The sequence below is a fragment of the Miscanthus floridulus genome, chromosome 8, assembly GCF_019320115.1.
Source record: "Miscanthus floridulus cultivar M001 chromosome 8, ASM1932011v1, whole genome shotgun sequence".
Classification (NCBI taxonomy): domain Eukaryota; kingdom Viridiplantae; phylum Streptophyta; class Magnoliopsida; order Poales; family Poaceae; genus Miscanthus; species Miscanthus floridulus.
Window position 1 is genome coordinate 152,615,708 of NC_089587.1, and position 19,935 is coordinate 152,635,642.

The 19,935-nt window shown below is 41.7% G+C and overlaps 2 protein-coding genes and 1 long non-coding RNA gene across 14 annotated transcripts; 2 read left to right on the forward strand and 1 right to left on the reverse strand.

The window, feature by feature from the left end:
• Nucleotides 1-1,516: 1,516 nt before the first annotated feature.
• LOC136473741 (uncharacterized) lies at nucleotides 1,517-4,056 on the reverse strand. 7 transcript variants are annotated; one of them, XR_010762721.1, is made up of 7 exons: nucleotides 3,765-4,056; nucleotides 3,532-3,686; nucleotides 3,277-3,402; nucleotides 3,038-3,072; nucleotides 1,972-2,953; nucleotides 1,799-1,890; nucleotides 1,517-1,705 (listed from the first exon to the last, which is right to left on the reverse strand). It is a non-coding gene; the product is annotated as an uncharacterized lncRNA (long non-coding RNA). The 7 variants fall into 7 exon arrangements; XR_010762723.1 differs by having other exon boundaries at nucleotides 1,972-2,215; nucleotides 2,839-2,953; nucleotides 3,038-3,402; XR_010762720.1 differs by lacking the exon at nucleotides 3,277-3,402.
• Nucleotides 4,057-9,211: 5,155 nt separating this feature from the next.
• On the forward strand, nucleotides 9,212-14,326 carry LOC136477383 (protein REVEILLE 6-like). Of its 6 annotated transcripts, none has more exons than XR_010764002.1 (10): nucleotides 9,212-9,653; nucleotides 10,958-11,015; nucleotides 11,346-11,469; nucleotides 11,604-11,726; nucleotides 11,800-11,922; nucleotides 12,295-12,404; nucleotides 12,736-12,795; nucleotides 13,312-13,401; nucleotides 13,520-13,613; nucleotides 13,685-14,326. XR_010764002.1 is itself a non-coding variant. In XM_066475534.1 (10 exons), exons 2-10 carry the CDS (start codon nucleotides 10,064-10,066, stop codon nucleotides 13,698-13,700), a joined length of 714 nt encoding a protein of 237 aa, XP_066331631.1. In that variant the 5' UTR covers nucleotides 9,527-9,653; nucleotides 9,989-10,063; the 3' UTR covers nucleotides 13,701-14,326. The 6 variants fall into 6 exon arrangements, 5 of the variants coding, with proteins under 5 accessions (XP_066331629.1, XP_066331627.1, XP_066331630.1 ...); XM_066475534.1 differs by lacking the exon at nucleotides 13,312-13,401 and adding an exon at nucleotides 9,989-10,074 and having other exon boundaries at nucleotides 9,527-9,653; nucleotides 13,520-13,608; XM_066475532.1 differs by lacking the exon at nucleotides 13,312-13,401.
• Nucleotides 14,327-14,957: 631 nt separating this feature from the next.
• On the forward strand, nucleotides 14,958-17,406 carry LOC136473742 (2-C-methyl-D-erythritol 2,4-cyclodiphosphate synthase, chloroplastic). The gene is made up of 3 exons (XM_066471385.1): nucleotides 14,958-15,470; nucleotides 15,564-15,694; nucleotides 17,031-17,406. Exons 1-3 carry the CDS (start codon nucleotides 15,158-15,160, stop codon nucleotides 17,262-17,264), a joined length of 678 nt encoding a protein of 225 aa, XP_066327482.1. The 5' UTR covers nucleotides 14,958-15,157; the 3' UTR covers nucleotides 17,265-17,406.
• The last annotated feature ends 2,529 nt before the right edge of the window (nucleotides 17,407-19,935 follow it).

The following is a 19,935-nucleotide window of genomic DNA, read 5'->3' on the forward strand; positions in this document are numbered from 1 at the left end:
CCATTAGGGCTAATTTGGCAGGCCGGGTTCCTGGTGGTTTCCTGGCTGGAAAACCACGTGGCAATCTCCCTTGGGCCAATGTGCCGGGCTCTTTGGAAGACCACGTCAACGCCCGCTTCCCTTCGTTTTTTCCCCGACCCACGTCAGTCTCGTTGCTCATCAGTCATCATCATGGCTCACGCGTCCACGGCTGCAGCAGTGCCAAAAAGTGCAGCCGAGCAAGCTCACTATTGCACAAACATCTCGGAACCCAAAAGACATAGCAGTAAAAAGTTCCTAGTTTCCTTCAGGACTATATTCAATTTCTTTGAGGCTTTATTTAGATACCGTGAATTAAAACCAATATCTAGAAAATACTGCTTATTTTATTGTTAGATTACTTTCTAATTCTTCCTAATTTCTAAAAACCAAACAGGGCCTAAGAGTAAATTGCATGCAGAGTACAAGAATTTGCAATTTACTCTTTCTTTAACAAAAGTTTGAGTGAGGTTGTCGTGTGGGACTTCGTTCTTGGTAAATTAAATGTTGAAAGTGATTGATGTGTTTTTATCATTATCCGTGTCTACCTAATGCAATACTGATGTGCACAATAGAGTTTTATCGTTATAGATGTTGATAGTGATTTTATTTAACCAAGACGCTGACCGTTGATTGTGGATACATGCTCGCGAGTGTTGCTCGATTACTGTACTAGCTAGCTAGGCTGCTCATATCATGTCATATCATATAAACGTCATGTTCGCTTGGGTTTATTTGATTTATAAATCGTACTTTTTCAGCCAACGAACAGTATTTTCCTCTCACACTAAATCAGTCAACAATACTTTCAGCCATAACTTTTCAGCCAAACAAGCCCAAACAAACCGGAAAGATCTTTAGTTTTCCTTCCGCCTTTACCAACAGTGACTCAAATGAAGAGTTCTACATTTCTCTCCTCCATCCACAACCTCATATATATATATAATAAATAAAGATCATATAAGATCTTTAGTTTTCCTTCCTCATATATATATAATAAATAAAGATCATATAAGATCTTTAGTTTTCCTTCCGCCTTACAACAGTGACTCAAATGAAGAGTCCTACAGTTCTCTCCTCCATCCGCAACCTCATATAATAATATACTAGCTTGTCCCCCGCGCTTCGTCGCGGGATGGATTTTATGTGGCTGGTACGCACAACTAGAATACATAGATTCTTCTTAAGAGGACAGAGTAGGTTGGCGCGGTTCACTGGGCCCGCCGTGGTCCGTCGATTTTGTGTGTGCACTACGCTCTTAATAGAACTGGTTGGTAAAGAGAAGTAAAATATCTAATCAAAACAATAAATACATGAAAATAAGGCAAACGATCTAAAGTATTGCATTCAAATTGGTAATCCATACACAGCACATACGTATGTTCCATCATAAGAAAGCACATACATATAGCCAAAGGATTAAAAGTGAATCTGAGAACAGATACTTATCATATGGGAAAACAATACATAAGACATTTGTAATTAAACATGAAAAATGTAGACCAATATATAATTATTTTATTTCTTGTTCTGTTGAAAGAGTATAGAATGTGACACAGTAAGTTCTCTGTTAATAGAAGTAATATCCTTTATCCAAGGACGTTGTGACGGAAGACAGAAACTGCTGCATTCTTGAAGCACGGCACCTCTATAACTTAGGAGACCTTTGAAATCACATCGGCAGCTACTGCCACATAAGAAAAAATATTGCTAATTAGGTCAAAGCAAAGTAGGCTGCATCTATTTGTTGACATAAATGAGCAGCATTAGTAATCTTAACTGGAAAACTCTGTAGCGTATTGCACTGTACACGATCATGGATACTGAAAGCATGTCATTGGTGGCACATACTGATGAACTTCATGATCATTTCTGCAAATTTGGATAAGAAAATTAATTACTCGATCTCAGGGAGTAAGATGGTAGAAAACTCTGTAGTGTATTGTACTGTACATGGTCATGGATACTGAAACCATATGTCATTGGTGGCACATACTGATGAGCTTCATGATCATTTCTGCAAATTTGGATAACAAAACTAATTACTCATGATCATTTCTGCAAATTTGGATAACAAAACTAATTACTCGATCTCGGAGAGTAAGATTTGTATGGTGTGTATATCCCTGTTGTAGAGCATTAACCAAACTCTAAAATTAGATATCACATGACCCGAAATATCCAGTGTCCACCTTGCCTGCATTTACTTGACTAATTAGATGCTATGAGAAATATATCACTGTAAATTAGCGGAGAAGGTAACATTATAACTAAGCAGCATAATGATATAACGTTCATTGACCTCAATATTTATAAGCTCTTCTGCAGACAGTAAATAATCTAGATGTTAAACATTTAAGCATGAGATCCGTCACTGTAACTTCAGTGAAGCAAATGAACATGGCCACATTGGCAGCCTACGCCATGGCCATGGCAAAGCAACATTGATATCATTAAATGGTAAACTATTGACAAAACAAAGTGTTCGTTTGAGTCAAAAAATAAGAAATATTTGTGGACCAGACAGTATCGAGAGTATTTGGGAGACAGAAAAAAGGACAATGGCAATAATAACCATTGTGTTCGGTAAAATAATCTATCGATATGTATCAACATTTGTGAACAAATAGTACACTATATAATACATAAATAATAATAGAAAATTCCATTAGTAACTAACAATAGCACAGATAAGTAAATACATGTATAGGAAGATCAGGAATATGACATTAACTGAGGTATGCACTGGAGTCCTGGGGCAGATCAAAATTCTCAGCGGAAAAAATAAAGGCAGGTTCAATCGATGATCAAAGTCCTTACCTCCTCCTTGTCGATCTTGAAGTATCAAACAATTTTTATACAACTTTTGGTCTTCCTTCTGTTGAAACTTTATACGAAACCTCATCAGCATCTTGCATCACTCCTTCAGTGGTCCCTGGAATTAAGCATTGCAAATCTATATATAAGAACCTAATCTAAGCATATGAACAGAACCTTCTGTAGAAACTTTATACGAAACCTCATCAGCATCTTGCATCACTCCTTCAGTGGTCCCTGAAATTAAGCATTGCAAATCTATATATAAGAATCTAATCTAAGCATATGAACAGAAACAGGAACATATCAACAGAAACAGGCACTACGAGGCATAAAAAGCGTAACAGTATCTGAATCTGTTTTTGCATCTTTTCATGTCAAGTCTGGTTGTGAATGGCTAATTGGAAAAGAAAAACACAAGAATTCCAAAGTGCACTGAACTGCTAGCTGCAGATATGAATCTTCGCAGCACCCAAACTGGAGAATGCATGGATAGTCATGATAGCATACGCCATACTTGACAGTGCAGTTATATAAAATTGATATGAATCGTCGCAGCACCCAAACCTGAGGATCCATGAATACATCAGGAAACGAAGACATAACAATCTAATGAAAGGCAGAGGGCAGTTCTGAAGAAGAATGCACAACATGAGGGGAGCTGTAGACCATAACTCCATATAAGATAAGCAATACCTAGATCTGCTCGCGTCGGAGGCATCGCGCGAGCTGGTGGTAGCGTCGCCGGCTGTTGGGCTGCGCCATCAGGCCGCACGAGCCGGCTACGGGGGTGCCTGCGCCTGGGCTGCGTCGCTAGAGGTTGACCCGGCCGTCACCGCGCGCGCCGAGACCTGCGAGACGGAGGAGACGGGGGATGAAGGATCTGGGGCAACAGGCAGGGGACGGAGGAGGAGACGAGGGTGAGTTACCGCGAAATCCAACCGCCCGGGCCGTCGCCGACGGAGAAGAAGAGGCGATGCGCCACGTGCAGGAGCAGCCACCACTGAGCGTCGCCGCCGACAGAGAGGAAGAAGCAACTGGCGGCATCCGCTGGGCCGCCTGGTGCGGAGTGGCCGTGCCGCCGGGGGTCGGCCGGAGCTTGGCCGAGGAGCGGTGGAAAAGAGGCGGCGCCGTACTGAGCGAGGAGGCGATGGAAAATTGGGAATTGGGATTGGGAGAGGTGGATGGAAGCCGGCCGCGTGCTGTGCGGCGTGCGGGTAGGGTCGGGGGTGGGGGCGTGGTTAGGGGCTACAAACGTTTCTGGAAGGAACACGCGGACGGCTGGTGTGGCTGAGCAAACCAACGGACGACTACGATGGAGTAGGCAACAGTTGGTATGAACAGTGGAACAGTGCGGGGTGGTCTAAGAAACTAAAAAATTTGTATGAATGAAAGAATATGAACGAAGGAACGAAGTTCTTTAGTTTTCCTTCCGCCTTACCAACTGCATCCCGACCCTCCGTTCCAGGGTAGTGGCCCTCCGCGTCACCTTCGACTCGTGGCCGCTGCCATCGCTCGCTCCTCTCTTCCTTTGCTTTCCCCGCTCGCAGACGCCGCTGACGCGGACGCTGCAGAGCTCCGCGCCGTCTTCCTCTCCCCTAGCCGCGACACACACGCCTCTGGTTCTCCGTCTTCTCCCGTGTTCGATTTGCTTTCCTTCGATTCTCCATCGTCTCCTGCACCTTGCCCTCTCCGCTCCCGGCCGCCGACCAGCCCGGTTGCTCCTCCCCTTCACAAATACTACGGCAACTCCGCCAATACCAAATCTGCCTAACACGAAGGGGAGTGGGCAGCGGTGGACAGCGTTCTCCGGTGGCAACGACTCGGGCCACTGCCGCCTCCTCCTCCTCCCTACGCTAGGTGCCCAGCCCTTCATCTTCGGCACTTTCGCCGGTGACGAGCACCAAACAGGTACACGCGCACTTCTCTTCTGTTCTTGCTGTGCGAAATCGACCACCCAAACCCTAGCTATTTGCTGCTATGATTTCTTCGGTTTGGGTGTTTCGAGGTTGTCGCGCTGATTTGTGTCCATTTGCTGATTGGAATTGAATTATTGTTGGAACCCTACAAGATAAGAACGACGCCGGTGAAGAGGATCCACTGCCCTCACGAAGGGACAGTGACGATATGGCTCAAGAATGGCGATGACGACGACCATGGTGACAGTCTGATTTTTTATCACAATTTCTTCATGCTGTCGACTGTGACTCGTGCTGGTTGTGGGATGTGTGCTTTTCCACCGTCGGGAAGTTGTTTTGCTTCCTTATTATTCGAATTATTCAGTCTTTTATGGTTTCAAAAAATCCTCAATCCATCGTCCATACATAGCAGTTTGGTCAGTGCTTGCAACAGTGATGATTATTATGATATAGGCTCAATGTTCTTCTAATTTGTTATGGTCTTCTACCCTTAATCCTAGGTGTGCTGATTTCCACACCCAAGAAATACGAATATAGCTTATGCTCCCTTCTCTTCCTGGTGCTCAATATCAACTTTTTTGCTCTCGCAATTACCTTCTGAGCATACCTATACTTCTTTTAGTTACTTATGTCTTAGTTTTGTGTCTATTTTCATCGTGTTTCCTTTATACTGCAGGCAGCTCTGTTCATGGTGTCTAAGATGCTTTTGCCCTTATTATTGAAGAACTAAAGTTGTTTATTTTCTTGCTGCTTAACCATTATAGCTGGTCCTGATAGCTAATCTTTCGTGCAGCCCTGCTGACTACACTGTCCGTGCCACAGAGCCCGTTAAAGAAATCTGAAAAAGATCTCTCATCTCCCTCATAAACGAAAAACTTCAATTCAGAGTCATCGGTGTTCGGGTCAGCTCAATGTTACCTTCCCATCTTTGTTCCTCTCATAGGAAACCATGAAGGCGTACATTTAGTTTGTTAGAAGCCACGTATTATAGACATTATTAATTTTTGTTACCCCTTGCTATAGAATGCCATGCCACCAAGTGGATGACAAGGGATGCATCGAGTTCTTTATCATATTATGAAGAATGAACATCAGGATCCCAAATGACCCACCATGAAGCACTGAGGCATCATCGTGCAATGCATCCTGATAGTACACCTATCTCTATTTCTGATGGTGCCACCTCTCTTCATGCTACCTGGTTCACATCTCTCCTCAAGGTATTCCTGTTGTTGCTCTCCAGTGAAATGCATGTTCAGGCCACAAACAAATGTTGCAGCATTATCTTCCAGACTTAACCCCCTCCAATTGACCAAATACCTTTTAATGCTACCTCATATAGTTTCCAGGAGATGAAACATCCGTTGCTTCTGCGATATGTCAAAAAAGTAGAGCAGGTATGATTCTCAAGTGTAACGATCAATTTTTGCCCTACACATGTGGTGCTCATCTAATCATTTGAGTTCCCCTCAACACATGTTATTAGGCCAGCTATTTTCATATCTATTATCGGTTATATTTGCAGAAATCGATGCAAATTCAGGTGGGGAAATCCTCCTTGACCATTCAAACAAAGGTAAATCCAATATGACTGCTAAATTGTGTGGTTGTAGTATAGGTGATTGGGTGATATATAATTTGGAGGCGTGAAGCAACTAGAAACATTGAAATTGAAATGAATTGTGTCTATCAGTATACAAGGATTTAAATTGTCTTTTCACCTTTAATACATACACCCTATATTGCATTGTTTACCTCTAATCAGAACTATTATTTGTTGTGCATAATGTGCAATAAGTAAGCTATTTTAGAATTATCCTAGATCAGACTTTTCTAATTCTGATAAAAGGTGTAAACATCGACTATAATATATACCAAATAACCCTTTTTAACCCTATATGCTAGGGAAACCATTACACCAAACATATCGATGAAATACACATTGTGTTCCATTTCTTTTTTACATTGGCTGTGCAAAAGTAATATATTCCCAGGCTGGCCCTACATCTAACTGTTATTAGGCGTATATGGGTACATTTGTACACACCTGATACTACTAGATGTACATTTGTAATCCTGTCAAGATTAATAGGATCCGAAGGCAAAATATTGCTACCTAATAGAATCGTATGCATAATCATGTGTCCCAATTTATTAGTGCCTCAAACACATAAGCCATTAATTCATGGTGTCCATGCTATTTTCAGGGTTCAGGCCACTTATGCAACTCAAATTTATTTGCATGCTTGGCTCTAGATTATCCTGCCATTACATAACCTCCATATATTGCCTAAAACATAGGCACTCATTTGCAAAACAATAAAACCTGACATTTTGCACATTTTCTAGGCCTTGCCGAATACATGAAACATGTTTTCTGACATTCATAATTATTCCATGACTTATAGTTGGTAAATTTAGGTGGACATATCTGTGACATACCGTGAAATTAATTAGTTCTTACTGAATTGGTTTACGTTGCTGTCATTTTAGTTCGATGCCTACATATTCATTTGCATCTGCGCGGCACTTATAGCTTATGTTGTATAAAAAAAATGTCATGCATTTGTAGAACAGTAAAACCTGATATTTTCCACATTTTGTAGGTATTCCCCTCAAATACATGAGCCTTTTTTAATGTCATTCATGATTCCATCCTCTTTAGTTAGTGGATTCAGAAATATTATTCTATTTACTTACTAAAACATTTTCATTGTGTGCCAATCCACACAACGACTTGCATGCCCGTGGCAAACACAGGTCCAGGAAAAAGCTCATCTACAGCCTCCTTCCTCAACGTGGCTATGTGTCTGAGCATGCAAAGCAATGCCCGGATGCATTCGTCAATGGTGCTGCTCTTAGGTTGTTACGTTACTTCAGTTGTGAAATAGGTTGATTTACCATTTCCTAAGGTGGATACATATGTACAGAAAAATAAGTGAGTATATGGTACATAATTTCTCATGCTTCCTGTCTACAAGTGTATTTTTGGTGTGCTACTATGGAGGACAACTTTCATGTGTTCATACCTCAGACAATTTATCTTTTGCTACCTTTACCTATGCAAGCCACAAATAATCGATGCATATATGTTTTAGAGGGGAAAACCCAAAATGCCAGCTAACTCTGTCTAGCCCGCGACAATTGCCGCGGGTTCTGGCTAGTGATTTAAGAGTAAATTGAAATGCTTCTACACCCATGCACTTATCTCCATGGACAAAGCGTTGTAATCTCAATCGAATTGAATTGGCAGTGTGTCGAGGAAAAAAGGACATGTATGAAAAAGTATGACATGCTCCATGGAGTTTTGGTGTTGATTGTCTAGATTACTCATATTTGTGTGAATACAAAGAAGGAAAATTATTTCCTACTCCCAGGGAGTAGTTACTCCTACTCCCATGTGTATATCTTTAGATTTAAGGTGTATATGACCTGACAAAGTGTATGTTGACAAAGTATATGATCATACTAGACCATCTATGGTAGTATGTATGTAAAGTATGCAAGTATGCATTAAGTCTATGATTATACTTATTTTGTATACTGCTGTCATAATATTAGAATAACATATTAAAAAATATGGTTTGTTTTGAAAAAAAATTCACATAGTATGATTTGGAGTATCATAAAATGAGTATATAAACATACTTAAATTGATAAATGAATATGTACACGGAGGAGTAGGAAAAATGCACCCATACAAAGAATATATATAATATATATATGCTTTTGTAGTTCCATGTGAGCAGTAAGTTGTAAGAGGGGAAAATTATGAATTCAAAATTATGCAATCTTTTTTGTTTCATGATACTACGTGAAATCATTTTATCCAGTTACTTTTGTGTTCTGGGTGATCCTTCGCTCTCTCTTTTTTCGTTCTACATCTTTATACTACTGCCTTAATTCTTTTTACGTAACATATATCTAGAGACTAGAGAATATAAGCGTGCATGGTGAATAACCAAATGCAAGCTAGGGTCTGATGTGTGATTTATCAGACGAATAAGCAGGACAAGTCATGATTCAACATAGTCAAATCTTGTCTATTGCCCCGGTATAAACAGTGGCAACTGTGAACACACAACAGCCACACAAAACCCGTGCCTAAACTATACTTCCTCCGTCCCTAAATAACTACAGTAGTTTATGTGCGTGCCACAATTTTGATTTGATTTATAAAAAATATGTGTAACATTTATATCTTTAAATAAATTTATTAAAAAGCTAGATTTAAAAAAAATTTAACGATATTAATTATATTTTATAAATATTAATATTTTTAATATATATTTAATTAAAATTATTTCTCAAGAAGCGAAAACAACAAATATTCAGGAGAGGGGTAACTGGCAAGCGAGGCGAGAGCGCGACAGCGCGAGAGGGACGGCGGGCAAGTGGGCGGCAGTCGCAGCCGCCCGCGCAGCCACAAGCACTCGCCCGCGGCCGCACGCACCACGCACGCGAAAACGGAGGGAAAGAAAACGCCGTCGCCCCCGCACCGCAGCCAGACGCCGGAACGAACGCGCGGCGCCACCACCCACATCACTGCCCTGCCCCAGCACCACCACCCACCCAGCGCCACGCCCGCCCACCACGCCCCTACGCCACCACGCGGACCGCAGCCGCGCTGCAGCTGCTCACAGACAGGGCAACAGACCTCCTCCACCTCCACGCGAGCGAGCGGACGACACGACGCGGCCATCCCATCACCGCACCGTTGAGATTCCTCTCCGCTCGCCTCTCGATGGTCTCCGCCAGCGCGCCGCCGCCACCGCAGTCCGATGCGGCCGGGTCTGGGGAGGACGCGAGCAAGAAAGTGCGGAAGCCGTACACCATCACTAAGTCGCGCGAGAGCTGGACGGAGCAGGAGCACGACAAGTTCCTCGAGGCCCTGCAGCTGTAAGCAGACCGCAACCCCTCACTTGGGTTTCCATTAGTTTTGATGAGCGGTTTGCGGTTCACAGGCCTGAAGCGCCGGGCTTTGCGGTGTCATCTGGCTAAAAGACTGCTCCGTAGATGTTTTCTGTCTTTTTGAATCGTTAATTATATCGTTGTGGATTTTTATTTTTTATTAATGTCTTGAGCATTTTTCTGAAGATATAGAACAGTAGTAATAATAATAAATAGTCGGTGCAGCTGTTTGTTCACTTATTTGGGATTTTGCTATCTTTTTTGTAACTCGATTTCGTTGTTATGATTTCAATCTAGAACTTTATTAGTTGAAGATTTCCCAGTCCTTTTTAGGTCCAACATGGGGAAACAAATTATGTGTTCAGGCAGTTCAGCTACTGTGATTCACAAAGCTGAATATGGAGTACAGGTAAAATAGAACGAATCCAATTTGCAAAATTTGGTATTTGAAATGATAAAGAAATTGTGCTCTTTGCTCTATTGGTGCTACCATTAGGCTTTTTTTTTAAGGATTCAACTAGGACTTCACTAGTTGAAGAGTTTTCGGTTTCTTGATGTGGAACATACGAAAATAATATGTCTTGGCCATTTGGGCTACTGTGGTTCACAAGAAGAATATGTAGGACAAATAGGAAGCATCCAAATTGCGGATGTTGGAACTTCAACTGATGAAGACTCTAGTGCAGTAGTGCTCTTTGCTCAACTGATGGTGTCATTTGGCTGGGTAGGGCACACACTAGATTCTCTAAGCCAGCAAAGCATGTGTTCTTGCAATTAGTCTGCCGACACAAGTTAAGCAGGATCCAAAAATCATGCATCTCATCTGTCCAATTGAAAAGGTCTCATGCATCTTTATCAGCATGTGCTTTGCGGATGGCCTTTCATAATGCACTCTTACACACACGGGTTGTTAGCAGTATTTTGGCTTCTCTCGTTCTCTGCTTCATAGTATTTTGATTGCAAGCATTAACTTGGTCTGATTGGACACCTGAATTTATTGACGTCTTTGAGCATCATGAATTCATGATTTGTTGTGCACGATGCCATTCTCTTGGTCCCAAACTCCCATAGCCTCATGTGCTCACACTATCGTTATCTCTGCACAACTTGCTTTTCGGTGCGTACGATCGCAGCCTTTTGCATATGATTGTGACGATAACATGCCTTGTTGCCCCAAGAGCACCACATTTACTGTTCTTGAATCCATACACCTGTCCCAAAAAAATCAGTGAAATATAAGACCACATCTTGCATGTAATATTCATGTGCAAACTATGTTTCTTTTCTTTCAGCTTTGACCGTGACTGGAAGAAGATAGAGGCTTTTGTTGGCTCCAAGACCGTCATCCAGGTATTCCTATTGTAAATGGAACTATAAGTTGTTTAACTTTATAAGAACCCTGGTAATCAAACTATTTAGCATATGCACCAACAAATCAAGTGAAATAATGCATCAAATGTTCAATTTGTTACTTACGGATGCTGATTAACAAAGAACTGAAGGTTTTGCCATGGCTGTGTTCTTTTTCTCTGCGTTACAACATTAGAAATAGCAGTCAATTTGGATATCTTAGTTTCCTGGTCCTGCATTTTTCATCGTTGTATAAGCTCCTATCTGTCCATTATCAATTGATTCTATCTTAGAACCATTTTCATTTGGTGCTTTGGTTTGGTGTTGTAGATTAGGAGCCATGCACAGAAGTACTTTTTGAAGGTTCAGAAAAATGGAACCAGCGAACATGTCCCGCCTCCACGACCAAAGCGAAAAGCTGCCCATCCATATCCTCAGAAGGCTTCCAAGAATGGTGAGACTTCATATCCTCAGAAGGGTTAAAGATAAAAATCATATGTATCCATGTCATGCGCAGTGGGGCATCAAATTCACCAGCACCCTTTGTATATCAAATAGTTGCTTTAATGTCCTCTCCCTGACTTACAGAACCAAACTATGGGCTCAAGACAGATTCATCTTCCATCCATAGGAACTCTGGCATGAACGTGTCTGTTTCGTCATGGGCTCATAGTTCCATCCCACAAGCTGTTGCTTCATCGATGGTGAAAGGTTTGTATTCATGCTTCTTCTGTCAAAAGGTTTCATTGGAATATTCCTCTGTTAATTCTTATCTTTCACCCAGAAGATTTAGGTGCTGGAACACCAGGTCCAAACATTTTTTGCTCAAGCAGTACTGAAGGCCCTCCAAGAACATGGCAACCTGGTGAAACAAATGATCAAATAAATCAAGTTCCGTCACTCCGCCGTTAGTACCTCATGCTACTTCTGCTAATCATCTTACAGTGCAAAATAATTACTCAGATTCTGTCCACCTCTACTATTTCTAAGAATTATGTTTTAATCATCCTCCTGTGCACCTTTTCTTGTGAATTTGTAAGCTTCAATCTTAAAACTGCTGGCCCCTTCTTTAGAATGAACCAAACCGCCAATAATCTCTTGATGGTGCTTAACATACGGAGAAATGATGTAAACAGTGCAATCCATTTCTTTATACTTCTTTTTTCAAATATTTTACTATTTCCAATATTGAATCTTTGTCTTGAATGAATTGCTAGCTTATCTTATTCATATTGGCATTGTTGACATTTCAATTCTGTCTTTCATATATTTGATACAGATATGCCGGATTTTGCGGAAGTGTACAGTTTCTTAGGTAGTGTTTTCGATCCAAGCACAAGTGGTCATCTGCAGAAACTTAAGGAGATGAATCCAATTGATGTTGAGACGGTATGTCAGTCATGGATATGCCTTATTTCCCTTTTCTCTTCATAATCATAAACATGTCCTAACTAGTCTGCAGTAACATTTGCACCATTTGTCCTCCAAAATAATGGCTTTTGTCAAATTCATAGTTACAACAACGCAATATAAACAATTTCTGCTAGTCTTTATTATGTATGATGCCTGGCAGTTGTTAAGTTCTCCTCATTCAAGCATTGTGGCAAACTGAATAGTCATCATTTTTCATTGTCTCTGTTGAATTCATCATTTGCTCAGAACTATGGTTTGGAACTCTGCCTGTGTTCACTGATTGACATGTGTGTCTATTTACCATTAGGCACTGTTGCTGATGAGGAATCTCTCCATCAATTTGACCAGTCCTGATTTTGAAGATCAAGTAAGTAGTTCAAACATGTCTTCAGATTATGCCTCTACTAAATTGTTTGCCACTAATTGATGATTGTGTATTTCGACCCACTAGTAATTGTAATGTTCTCTTTAAGGGTCTGGTTCATGTTCTGTGTTTTGCTGTTTGCATCATTTCTCTATGGTGTTTCCTCTAATAGAGGTTTCCTTTACCTTTCTTAAAATATTAGTATTCAGAACTATGTTATCGATCATGTTATGTCAGTTTTGCTGTGTGTATACAGTGGAGGTAGCCACTTTGAAAAATCTCATTCGGTCAGCATGTAAAGAAGATACACATGATTTGTCATTTGTGTAGTTTTGCCTTCTTGAACCATTCATGGTCTTAATTGGTGCTTCTAGCAGGGCTTGCCAATTGGTGATGCCAGTACTCAGTAGAGCAGGCCTGAAGTCTGAACCACTATCTTATAGCATAGACTTTTATGTCCTGACACCCACATTGCATTAAGTGAGAAAACACAAGATTAATCTGTGCTAAGTGTATCAGGTTAGCACGGATTAATCTTCAGAAAGTTAGTCTTCAGTAAAGAACTAATCTGTGCCAAGCACGACAGGTTAGCCAAGCACCTCAGCACTGGTAAACTTGTATATTAAATTGGGCATGCAGTATAGTTTGATCATCTAACCAGGATGCATTTCTCTTATTCTCAATCATAAAAAGGAATTGAGCTGTACTCTATGCATTTTTTACACAGAGGAAATTGTTGTCTTCATATAGCACTTCTGATGGTCTTGAGCTAGGGAGCTCCAGGAGTTCAGCTCTAGCAATGAGTACGCCTTTCATGTAAGGTGTGCCTTCTTCGTTGTCCGGCCACCTCTTTTGTTCCCACAATTTACTGACAAGCTCATAACTATTCCAGGATTAAAGGCGAATAGTGTGGCCAGGTCTCTCGACGTATAATTTCAGTTCGACTGACCTCAGGATGGTGCCCTGGCGTAGCACCGATGAGTGATGAAGGCGCTTGCATCTTTGTGCTTCTCGCTTAGCTTCGTGCCTTCGGCTGAAGATTGTGTAAGGGTGCAGCCGTGTACAGTAGGCTTCTGAAAGGTGAGATTGGTCTGCGGCCTGATGTGTATATATAATTTTTGCCAGGAAGCGTGTGCTTTCCTGTCCTACCCTATCCCAAAAGCCCGGTCATCTAGGCTCATGAGTGCTGCTTCAGATCAAGGCTGTCCTAGGAAATGGAAAGAGGAAAGGAGATTTTGAGTAATGCCGGTTACTCCCTTTCCCATTCGTTGAGTTCAGTTTTCTGATTGGTTTCTGGCTGCTCTCTTGATACGAAACTTTGTGCCCCATGTGGCCGTCTCCATCTGACTGAGAGTGCAAGTTTCACTTGAGGAGTTGAGGCGATCATGGTGCTGTAATGCGGCTTATCTTCCCCGTTCGAATATTTGTTGTTCCTATGTATTGTGTATATTGCATCAGTCGTTGCCCTTGTGTAAAAGGAAAATAAATTCACAATGTAAAGGAGACTTGTGCGTTAGCACTACCATTTGAAATCTATGCAGTGTCGACGAAACCCAGCGACTTGTCTTTGCCACATTTTTTTTCCAGCCTGTTCGCTTGCTCGTAAACGATCGTAAATTTTTAGTCGGGAACAGTGTTTTTCTCTCACACTAAACCAGCCAGCAGTAAATAATCAGCGGTCTGGTTACTCTGGCAACGAGTTCATTGCAAGGGTGGATATCTTATTTGAAGTGGCTTTTCAAATGCTTTAGTTTATTAGTTCAGAAAAAATGTTTTTGTTTTATTTTTAGTTTTGCAATGCTACTCATATAAAAAAGCATAGTCAGGATTTCCAATTTCCAAAGATACGTTTTTTGAGAGAAATAAAGGCAATTCCCTGGACCCTACCATGTGTCTTGGTTTCAGTTTCAAAGTCCAATGACCATGATAAAACTCAACTGGAGTCTTCGCTTGAAATTATTAGCTAGAATCTACAGTATTTTACTCTCACAATAAAACAGTTTTAACCGGCTTATCAGTCGGCTTTAATACCTGCCAAACAGGCCCTGACAAAAGTGCTTCAATATTCCAAATTTGCAACACCATTGGACTGGAACGCTCGTGCTAATTTCGGTCAAAGGCTAATGCAGCAACCTACCTGGAGTACTTAAGAATCTCTCCTCCAACTGCGGGTGCAAGTGCAACCATCGCATCTCCAGCTCCAGATGCTCACTTCGGCTTGGCGCAAATAATTCCGGCACACGAAAAAAAAACGCAAGGATTTCTCGGTTCCTCCTCGCTCTCCCCTTCACCGAGCATCCCAAGAAAAGCTCGGCCACTCTGCTATCTCGCCCACCAAGTCAACACCAGCAGCGGCTGCGGCGCCATGGCCACCGCCCCCAACGCCTCCTCCCTCTTCCTGGTTTCCTCCCCCATCTCCACCGCGCCACGAGCCCGCGCCGGGTCCTGCCCTCCCTCCGCCCAGCCGTCGCTGCGCCTCCGGCCGAGGCCGTCCCCGGCCATCGCGGCCGCCGTCCAGGCGGAGCACCAGCCCGCGGTGGCCGCGACGCCGAAGCCGCCCGCGCTACCGTTCCGCGTGGGCCACGGCTTCGACCTCCACCGCCTGGAGCCCAACCTCCCGCTCATCATCGGCGGCATCAACATCCCCCACGACCGCGGCTGCGAGGCTCACTCTGACGGTACGCGCTCCTGGGGCCGCCACTGCCCTCTATGTTCCTGCGTGGTTCCGTTTCTGACCTCGCGTTTGGCAATTTTTGTTTCGCTCTGTGCAGGCGACGTGCTGCTGCACTGCGTGGTGGACGCGATTCTCGGCGCGCTGGGGCTGCCAGACATCGGGCAGATTTTCCCGGACTCCGACCCCCGTTGGAAGGGCGCCGATTCTTCTGTGTTCATGAAGGAAGCTGTGAGTTCCTCTTCTTTCTAGTGCGTTATCTCTAGTTCATTCGATGCAATCAATTCCATCATGTCTCCCTAACCATGTTAGGATCTGCGGTATTTTGTGTAAGTAGCATGGTTTCAACAGCTAGTTGAATGCTTTATCACAACAAAATGTAGAGTTTCATAGAGAATTTTTGGGGGTTTTAGAGAACAGTTGGGTAATCTCTACTGATTATAATGATTAATATGAAGCCTGTCAGGATTTTGATATATATGAACTGATATATCGAGAATTCAATTAATATTCCCATTGCATTTGAAATATTTTTTGTAAACACGTGCGTGTCGCACGGGTATATTTGCTAGTCACAACAAAATGTAGAGTTTCATAGAGAAATTTTGGGGGTTTTAGAGAACAGTTGGGTAATCTCTACTGATTATATTGATTAATATGAAGCATGTCAGGATTTTGATATCATGTGTAAATTGGACGGTTTCTCTGTGCTTGAAGTGCTGGATCAATTATCAGAGCATACTGTAGATTGATTGATTACCTAAAATTTGGTGAACCTTTCGTAATTCCACGTCATTTTTTTTAATAAATAACTTCACATCTTATTGCATATCATGTTGTTTAATCATTCTTTCTGCTCGTATTTGTTATATACTCATAGCTTTATGTCAAAATGTAATATGTAGATGCCTTGTGGTATTTGGAGTGGAGAATATCCTTGAAAACGCCATAGTTCATTCCCTGCTTGCTCACTGTTTCACTGGTCTATTTTTCCTGAATCATTAGATGCTCAGTCGTTATTATGCCAAGATGTCTTGGCAGTTCTTACATGAGTCGCTGACTGCAAAATGTGTTTTTGACCTTTGGACTCTTCAAGGGCAGAAAGTATTCCACGTTTTAGATTTTGTACAAGGCATGGGCCACGTGCATAGAATGCTGACTGCACATACTATTGGTACTTTTGGAGGAGCTGGACACAAATCTTCCCCATGCCTTAGAATTTGGGATCAAACTGTGCCTCTTTTTCTGCATAAACCCGTTGACTAGTGAAATTTGACTTATGTCACTTATTTAGCATCACACACCATTCGTTGCCTCTTCAAACAATTTATGCAGGGTGTTATCTCTAATCTGAGCATAGCTGTTCTCTCATCTTATAGAAAACACTTGCTTCTATTTTAGCATTGAAATGCTTGAAGTCTCACAACAACAACAACAACAACAAAGCCTTTCAGTCCCAAACAAGTTGGGGTAGGCTAGAGTTGAAACCCAACAGAAGCAATCAAGGAAATGCTTGAAATCTCAATGTACAACATTGTAAGCTCTTTCGATTGCCATGTCGTTTCAGGTGAAATTGATGCATGAAGCAGGCTATGAGCTGGGCAACCTTGATGCTACGCTGATCTTGCAAAGACCAAAAATTAGCCCATTCAAGGAAACAATCCGATCAAATTTGTGTGACCTACTTGGGGCAGATCCATCTGTGGTCAATCTCAAGGCCAAGACGCACGAGAAAGTTGACAGTCTAGGGGAAAACAGGAGCATAGCTGCTCATACTGTAGTTCTCCTGATGCGGAAGTAGAAAGAACAAATAGTAGCTAATTGTATTGTGCTACAGAGAAAAGGTCGTTACGTTATACTTGCCCTTGTTGGAAATCTTCGTGTGGTCGAAACAATAAAGCTGATTGCAATGAGAAATTTTCTGTGTTTTACTTGTGCTGTCAGTTTGTTTCAGGGATTCATGATGTTGAGTTGACTTTAATTGATATATAGGAATGAGATTCATATCGAGGTCTGGCCATCTTAGTGTGAACATCCGGTGAACTTCATTTACACCAATAAAAATATGTTCCTTTAACCAGGTTCAACAAAATGAAGTCATAGTTATCAATTGCTCACAAGATACATAAAATTATGGGTGAAGATCAGATAGATTTAAACAAACTCATAAGTACTAGTGTATTAGTAACATAATTAAGACTTCTCTACATTTCTACTGGTGTACTGGATTATCTTATCATCATCAGTGCAAAGGACAACTACCACTCAGTGTGATAGTCAGGATCCAAATTGAGGCCAAAAAATCGACCTGCTAAGCACACAGCATAGTTTCAACCTTCAACATGAAAGGAAAGCATCAGATTGAATACCAAAGCAAGATTTAAGCAAGCGCCAATGCAATATGCTGCAGCTTTCTCCAGTTCCATGTGTGTTCTGTTTATTTACTTCTTGTTGCCTATATTCAGCATTCAAAACAATGGATAAACAGTAATTTTAAGTCTAACCTCATGACTACAAAAGGTCTATTTCATCACTCTGACTGACCTGACCAAGACACATCAGCAGCTAGATCTATAAACATCTCGTGCATCGACTAAACTGCACTAATTGGACTAAGTTTATGCACATCAGCAGCTAGATCTGCCATGTGCCTGTTCATATTGTGCCATACTGAATATATTTTTTCAGCATCATGATGCCTTGTATACAAAAGGGTACCACAGAAGCTAAAAGGCAAGTTTTATAGGACGGCGATTAGACCTGCTATGTTGTATGGTGCAGAATGTTGGCCTACGAAAAGACGACATATTCAACAGCTAAGTGTCGCGGAAATACGTATGTTGCGTTGGATTTGCGGTCATACAAGAAGGGATCGAGTTCGGAACGATGATATACGTGAGAGATTAGGGGTAGCGCCAATTGAAGAAAAGCTTGTCCAACACCGGTTGAGATGGTTTGGACATGTGCAACGGAGACCTCCAGATGCACCGGTGCGTAGTGGAATCCTAAGTCAGGATAGTAACGTGAAGAGAGGCAGAGGAAGACCGAAGTTGACTTGGGTAGAGGCAATAAAAGGAGACTTGAAAGAAAAATACACCAATACATACTGTCCACCTTTAGAGGAATAAAACCCTCTGGGATCCAAAAAAAAATGAAAAAACAAATAAAAAAAAAACACCCCAGTTGTGATGTACTGCTTTAGAGGAATAATATACTACATCACAACAGGGGTAAGTTGTTCCCAAAAACCGAGCGATCTGATCAGAGCCATCCTCCCCGGTGAAGTGGTGGTCAAGTATCAGATGAGGGATTAACAAGTGACCCTCGGAGCAACCCATCCCCAAAAAAGTGGATATCATCCTCCCAGCAGGGATTTTAGAGGGATCCTACTGACTTAGGAAGCAGGGAATTTTATAGGGATACTACTTCCAGCCCCAAACAGAAATATCAATTCTATTATGACCATCAATACCATGAATCGCTTCGGCTTCCGAGCCAATGGAGGGTATCGTGGGGGAGAAATGACTCTGGATGGTAAGAAATGCAGTATAGAAAAGACATGGATATGGATTATAAGGGCACATAGGACCCAAAATCCCTTAAGGAATCAAAAGACATGGATATGGATTATAAGGGCACATAGGACCCAAAATACCTTCAGGATTCACCTGAATAAGCTAGTCCCTTTCAGAGGACTCACCTGACAGAAATCACAATTTTATTATGACCATCAATACCATGAATCGCTTCGCCTTCCGAGCAAATGGAGGGTATCGCGGTGGAGTCCAGGCGATAAACAAAACTGGATGGTTTAACGTTCAGTTGTGTATTATAAGCCATTTTAGTTATAGGAGGTACGAGTTGAGTTCATTAGGTTCTAACATAAACGAATGGGCATTTCAAACGAAAAGGAACTATTCTAATAAAAAGCAGGAGAAGAAAGAGCAGAATGATAAGATCAAGCTGGAGCTGAAGGAAAAGCAGAAGGAGCTGAGGGAAAGGATGAAGCTGGAGAAGAAGGAGCTGAAGGAAAAGCGGAAGCTTGAGCAGAAGGAGAAGAGGAATAAAAAACAGAAGGATCAGTATAAGAAGGATCATAAGTTACAGGTGAATGACCAGGTTAATAAGGATCTAGATATAGCTCATAACAAAAAGATGGATAATCTAGGGGTAAAAAAGATAGCCAATAAGAAGGTATATTCTCCAGCTACAAAAGATATAATCATCAATAAGGACGAAATAGATGAAAAGAAGTCACATAAAAAGAATCCTATAGGAGATAAAGAATCCTATAGGAGATAAAGAAAGTGTTCAAGGCTAGGTCTAGTTTTGAATAAATTGAAGGACAGAGTCCGCTCTATTTTATTTGGAAATGGTTAATAAATTGAAGGACAGAGTCATTTGGCAATGGTGCCCTTCTGCTTGTACTGTGTAAGAGTTCTGCTTGTACTGTGTAAGAGAGTGACTGAAGC